A 7,284-nucleotide genomic window follows, 5' to 3' on the forward strand; every position below is an offset into this window, starting at 1 on the left:
AAGACACCTCAGTACTTTTAAAAACAAATCACTTTATATAACAGCTTCCGTTTTATGATGGGAAGGGTTAGCTGAGGTTCGAGTACATCTACTAATTGATAGTAAGATTTTTTTTTTTTTTACAATATTTTTTACAATATTTAGGTCAAATCAGGCCTCAATGACATGAAAAATAAAAAATGTTTCAAAAAAGTATACTAAAGGAAGAAGGTGATAATTTGTAGTAAAACACCAGTTTTAAGAAATACACATGAAGCTCATGGCCTCTGAGGTTCCCTTTGAAGAATGTGGGGAGTCGAGCTTAAGTAAAGCGATGTTATGTGTTTAATGCTAATAACTGTTCAGTCAATGCGCTCATTCATTCAAAAACGAGTGAGCAAAGGAGTGTGCGACTCAACAGCAGGGAATGCAGGTGTCCCGAGGACATCTACTCAGTGTCACACAGACACACCAGAGTGTAGCATTGTTCTCCCACGTGCTGCAACATCAGCTTGAGTCTTATCACATATAATAATTGACTTAATTTGCTCTCAATATTAAGTTCTGTCCTGTAAACGTTTAAGAAACATAATCGGCTAATTTTGGTGATATTGTATTCCACCTTTTCCATCCTCCAGAAAAAAATATCACTTAAGAAGTAAGCTCTATGGAGTTGCCTATAGCGAAAATGGTGGGGAACATTGTGTGTGAAAAACATGTGGAAGCAGAGTAGAGAGGGGATGGAGAGAAGAGAAGACCAGAAGAGGGCACCAGGGGATGGGACTGTAGAAGGAAGAGCAGAGTGAACATGCTTGAGAGGAGATCCATCAGAAAGCTCAAGGTGGCTGTAACATTGCCTGTCACTTACCTAACACTGTGAGACCAATGACCCCAATGTTCCTGCCCCCTCGGTCTGGCAGGTTGTTCACCAAACACTGGTAGGTGCCTGTGTCTGACAACTGAGTGTTATTAATGAAGATGGAGACATTGGTGGTTGGCATGGTGCCTGTAAATCCTACCCTACCATGGAATCGGGGGGCTCCATCAAACATCTGTCCACCCTGATAGAGGATGACCTGCAAGAGAAAGCAAAATAAGTAATCAGTCATTGTACCTGCTCCTAGACTCATAACGCTAACTCTCTAGTAGACAGCAGACATAGTGTTGACAATTTAATTACTAATAATAGGGCTACCACCAACCTTTTACTGTACTGATAGCATTTCTATCTCAAGTTCCCAGGGTTCTACATTCTTACATTCCAAATTGGAATACACTTTCTCTGTGTAACTCCTCGGAGTACAATTATCTTTAGTACATCGGCCTACAAATATTTTTTAAAGTCCCAAAAATTAATTCTGAAACTAAAAGTTTCTTAGCAATCTGCACTGCCATTCTCATGCCTACTAGGTCACAAAATGCTAGATGATAATTATAGAGTCCATGAAACACAAATGTCCCCTCCCCCAAAAAGAGACTTAAGCCCATGGTTGCTGTTCTTAAGGTTAATTTATACGAGTAATAGCAAAGCAAACTATTCACGGGCGATAGGAAAGGACTCAAGATTATGCACCAAAAGGCCTTGGGAGCTGGTACTGTGGGCCCAGGTCCCGCTTACGCCCTACAGTGTAAAAGCTTAAGAGGCTCTGGTGGCACTGTCAGTCAATGTCAGACTGCTAACTGTAAGCTCAGCAGTTTAAGCCCACCAGCCCCTTCACAAGAGAGAGATACAGCTATCTACTCCCTCCAAAGACTGACGACCTCGGGGACCCCAGGTAGGGTGGCTGTACGTCAGGACTAACTCAGTGGCAGTGGATTTGTAACGGTTCAGGGAAGTGGCGTCAAGTCATTTTCTTTGCATTTTTTGTCTGTATCCCTAACTCCTACAATGAGGAGGTTGAACAAAATGATGCTGAAATTTCAGTCTAAATAACAAACATTTCATGATTTGTTGAAACAAAAGAAGTGTCCATTAAGTACACATAGGAGTATGTAGATTTTGTACCAGGAAATATAGATTATCAAATACTTTGAGTTGTAATTAGCTTATAGAAACAGAAAAAGTTTCATTAAGAAATAAACCGTACTTTAGAATAAAGTACAAGAACTTAAGTCACTAGGTTTCTGAGCGTTATTTTCCAAAGTAAACATAAAAAAGTATGGTCTTTCACTGCATACTGGGTGGTAGCTTCATTTGCAGGTGCACTCTTTCTGTGGGCCCACTAATTTATTTGATTTGAAACTCTTTGTAGCTAGATAATGTGCCCGGACAAGTTAATTTTTAAATAACTCTGAAGTAACCCAAATAACTAAGATTATTGTTATTCAGTGTTATTGCTATTAAATGCTATTTCCTTACTATTATCACTTTTTTAAAAAGGTACTCCTTTACCTACCTGTATTAGTACCATACCCTTACTTTCCTATTTTTTCATTCTCGCTATTTCCTGTCTCAGTCATATCTTTCAATAAAATCCCGGTGTCCTACCCAAAAATCTCCATAGGATCCCTTTTTAACATTTTCTGATTTAAAAAAAAAAATGTCTTTTAAAAAGAGGCCTGCGTATCCTGATAGTGACTGACTTAAAACAGCACAGCCACAGTGCAATTTCCACCTGCTTCGAGAAAGCGACCAGGTACTCAGGGTGCTGTCTGATGCGTCTCTTCTGCAAAAAGCCCGGGGAAGATGCATTTTCCAAGGAACAGAAGTACCTGTTCAGGTTGGTTAGCATTGGAGAGTGGAATGACCATCCAAATGACATTGAGGTTAAGGAGGGCAGCGCTGGTAGTGAAAGTACAGGGCAATACTGCCGTCTGACCTCGGGCGACTTGGACACTCCCAGGGCTTTCTGAGACTTCCAAGGAAGCTGCAACACCTACAAAAGAAAGAATGAGAAGGTTATGTGTTCGCCCTTACATGACTGTTCAAAACCCTTCAAGGAAAAAAAATGGTTTGCCTTTTACATTACTGGTAATGTGAAAAGACTCACAGGGAACTCTTAATAAATAACTGACCTGTGTCTGAAATCAAAATTATAAAAGTGTTTCATCTCTATTTCCTGGAAACAGATTGTTGTTAGATGTCACTGGGTTGATTCTGACTCATTCTAACCCTATGTATTAACACGAGGAAACATTGCCTAATCCTGTGCCATTCTCCTAAATCACTTTGGTGTGTAATGGCCAAGGACTATTATGTCAACCAGACTCTTGGGAAAGGGTAGAGGTAGAGACCAGCCTATCAATTGAGTTGCAGCCTGATGACACCTCCTTGGGGCCGTGGCCTTTTGTATAAGAAAGAGAACTAGCAGAGTCTAATCCTCTTTGGTCCCTTGCCAGCCACTGGAGCTGGATCTTGGACCTGGCTCCTCACGCTCCTGTTGTGTCAACTGCTGATCCCAGGAGCCATCAGCTGACTAATGATGGGAATCTGTTCGGCATCTGCCAGTCTGTGCCCCCCGTCACTTGTACTTTGCCATCTTGATTTCTGTTCATGAATTTTCATGAATCAGGAGAAGGCTGACTTGAACCAGATTGGACTTTACTTCTACAACTGCGTGAGCCAGTTCACAATATAAATGTCTTTCTGTACACAAACACATACAGGCAGCCGCGGGGGTTGCTTCTTTAGGGAAGCCAAGCTAACACACTCTGATTGAGCCCATTGTTGCAGCTGCTGGGCCAATCCATCCCTTAAAGAATCTGCCTCTTTTTGGTTGACCCTTTTCCTCTCCAGGGAATAGTCCTTCCTAATAACATTTCCAAAGTTCATGAAACAAATTTCACCATCCTGGCTCCTAAGGGGCATTCTGGCTGTGTTTCCAAACACAAATTTGTTCATTCTTTTAGCAATGCATGGAATAGCCAATATGCTTTACCAACACCATAATTCAAATACATTCTATTCTTTGGGTTTTCTTATTCATGTCTAGCTGCTGCATCTATATGAGGCAACTGAAAAATGGTATTCTAGTTCAGATATATATAAACCAAGCGCACTGCCATCGAGTCAGTGCCAACTCCTAGCATTGCTCCTTTGAGTTTCCAAGACTGAATTCTTTACGGGAGTAGAAAGCCCTGTCATTCTCCCTCTGAGTGGCTGGTGTTCGAACTGTGGGCCTTGTGGATCACAGCCCAATGTGTAACCACTATGCTACCAGGCTTTTTTTAAACAAAACGTGTTTAAACATGTGCAGACCAGTTTTCCCAGTAATACACTTATTTTCCCTAGGATGCCTTTAAAATTTTAGTCCAATAAAAATGGGATCTTCTGGGCCAATTACATTCAAAAAAGATAGATCAGCTCAGTAGGTTATGGTAACTGCTTGGGGGGATTCCAAACAGGTATCTTGATTGATTTTCTCAAAGACAGCATGATGACAGGGACTTACTAGAAAGATGTTTTAATAAAATGAAAAACTCCAATGCTAAGAAAGGGCTCGGAAAAATATGGCCCCTAGTTTGTTTGTTTTTTTCATCTCAACAATGGAACTGCTCATTTCTGGGAAATTTAATCCATACACCCTACATCCCTGATAATGTCCGTTTAGATATTTTTGTTGTTGCTGTTTCCCAAACTCAAAGTACATTTAAAAGAACATAATCTGAATCTAATATTTCCACCTGGTATAACCCAAAGAGAGCAGAACTCTTCGGGGAAGGATTAGGTAAAAAGGAACACTGTCGTCAGAAGCTTGAAGTCCTAGAAGAGGGTGTTGAGTAACAATGGCGTCGTGTTTTGGCATTTTTGTTAAATAAGGGTTTCTATGATTTGTTCTCTTCTGACATCAATTTTGTCCTTGTCTTTCTTTCTTTTCAATGAGTTTTAGCTTTCTTCATGTCTGATGTTCTTGATAGCAACCCACAACTCATCTGACCTTCAATCATTAGTGTTCAGTGACTCAACTTGTTCTTTATGGTCTCTACATTTAGGTGGGCCAAATACTTAGGATCTTATTTTGGCTCTCATAGACTGGTTTTCATTTTCTTTAGCTTCAATCTGAACTTTCATATGAGCAATCAATGGTCTGTTCTAAGCTGACTCCTAGCCATGCACTGGCTGATGATATTACACTTCTCCTCAGATGTACTTGATTTGACTCCTGTGTATTCTATCTGATGGGCTCCATGTGTATAGTCACCATTTCAGTTGTTGAAAAGGTATTTGCCATGGATACATCACTGGTTTGCAAAATCCTATAGTTCAATCCCCAACATCATTTCAATTACCAAGCCCATATGTTCCAACTACTGATCCTTTCTCTTAGTTTGCAACTTTCACATTCTAATAACCAGTAATTATCAATGCATCTTGATAATCTGATTATCGATTTCCAACTGAGAAGGTTGGTAGAATTCTTCAATTTCTTCATGATTGAAGTTTTGAGAAGATGGTGTGGGGGCCAAGGCTGACTTCCTCTGGCTTCACTTGGGGCATCTTCCTGTATTCATACTTCGTACATTCCAAGTTCTGACTATCAATGGATGGCTGTAGTTATTTATTCACAGTTTGAGTTGTTCCATATCCATAAATGAAGATCTCTGAAATCTTTGATCCACCAATGTCATAAAGGTCAACTATACTCCAATAAGCCCAATCTTTCCCACTCTCATTTTGAATGTCTTCCAACCTGTAGGCCTTATGAACTGATACTATGTCTGATAATATTCCTGGGAATATTATATGCTGGTATATATGCTATTCATAAGAGTCTCAGTGGCTAATTTTTACGGAGTGCTCTAGCTGTTCCTCTTCCTAGTCTGTCTTATTCTAGAAGCTCCACCGAAACCTGCTGACAATGTACAACCCTGCTGGTCACTGAAACACCAGTTACATAGCTCCAGGGGTTACAGTACAATAAACTAAAAGACAAGTGACAACCTGTCTACTACAGTCTTCTGTATGCATTACAACTCAATGTTAAACAAACAAAAATCTTCACAACTAGGCCAATAAACAACATCATGATATAAAGAGAAAAGACTGAAGCTGTTAATAATTCTGTTTTACTTGGATCCATCATCACAGCTCATGGAAGCAGCAGTCAAGAAATCAAATGATGTATTGCATTGGACAAGTCTACTGGGTAAGAAGTAAAGATGTCACTTTGAGGACTAAGATGTAAGCCATGGTATTTTCAATTGAATCATATGCATGTAAAATTTGAATTATGGTATTGGACACTGGACAAACACAGATTGCCATCAAAATGAAACATCTGTTTTGGAAGCCGGAGAACCTGAACATTCCTTAGAAGCAGTAATGTGGAGACACTGTCTCATATATTTTGGATACATGTTATCAAAGGAGACAAGTGCCCTGACAAAGGTATAATTTTTAGTGAAGTAGAGGGACAGGAAAAAAGAGGAAGACCTTCAAGGAAGTGGATTAACAGTGGCTGCAATTATGGGCTGAAACACAATAACTGTTATGGACATGGGTGTCTATGAGTTGGAACAAGGTCAATAGTACCTCACAACATAATTTAAAAGCAATGCTTTTTTTATTACCTTCCTACCATGATACATCTTAGTCCTCAAAGTGACGTCTTTGTTTTTTAACATTTTAAAGAAACCTTTGCAAGCTATAATTTAAAAATAGACACTACCACTCTATTTTTTAAGATATGATTTCTAATTTTGCCATACTGAGAAACAACTTGGGAAAATTAAACTGATAAGGGTTTATCAGATGTTACCTATTGATGAAAGAGGGTAAATTAAAATTTGAAAATATTGTTTATAATTGTACAACCCAATATGTATGTTATGTGTAAATCTAACCAAACAAGTATAACATCTATATGCTGAAAATATAAAATACTAAGGAAGGCACCTAAGTAGGGTTAAATAAATGGCAATATGTACTGTTCAAAAATTGAAAGGCTCAGTATTAACAAGATGCCAATTCTCCCCAAAGCGATCAACAGATTAAGATGAATTCCAATTAAAATCATCCCAGAAGGCTCTCTGTGATAAGGAAAAAATGAATTCTAAAACTTATCTGGAAGGGCAAAGAACTAGAATAGTCAAAGAAAATAAAAAAGAACAAAGTTGAAAATTTCACATTTGACAGAACTTACTGTAAATCTACAGAAATCACATGTTTTAGTACTAGTGTAAGGATAGCTACAACAATAAATGGTAAAGGATTGAGAGTTCTGAAATAAGTTCTTACTTTTATGGTCAATTGCTTTTCAAGGAAGGTATAAGACAATTAGATGAAGAGTAATATTTTGCAGCCAATGATGCTGGGGCTGTTCAATATTCATTTGCATAAGTAAATAAATAAATGGTAATGTTATC

General features: G+C 38.8%; 1 protein-coding gene across 1 annotated transcript in view; it reads right to left on the minus strand.

Annotated features, from left to right (window-relative positions):
• Positions 1–2,855, minus strand: part of IGSF11 (immunoglobulin superfamily member 11) — a 26,411-nt gene extending 23,556 nt beyond the window's left edge. Inside the window, exons 1-2 of the mRNA XM_045286156.1 lie at positions 2,692–2,855; positions 848–1,055 (exon numbers count right to left, since the gene is read on the minus strand). Coding sequence (XP_045142091.1) covers positions 848–1,055; positions 2,692–2,730 — 247 coding nt within the window. The 5' untranslated portion in view covers positions 2,731–2,855. The remainder of the gene's footprint in view (positions 1–847; positions 1,056–2,691) is intronic.
• Between the last annotated feature and the right edge of the window lie 4,429 nt (positions 2,856–7,284).

Source organism: Echinops telfairi, unplaced genomic scaffold, assembly GCF_000313985.2.
Source record: "Echinops telfairi isolate 266 unplaced genomic scaffold, ASM31398v2 ScPeMD7_6;HRSCAF=24_0, whole genome shotgun sequence".
In the NCBI taxonomy this organism is placed as follows: Eukaryota; Metazoa; Chordata; class Mammalia; order Afrosoricida; family Tenrecidae; genus Echinops; species Echinops telfairi.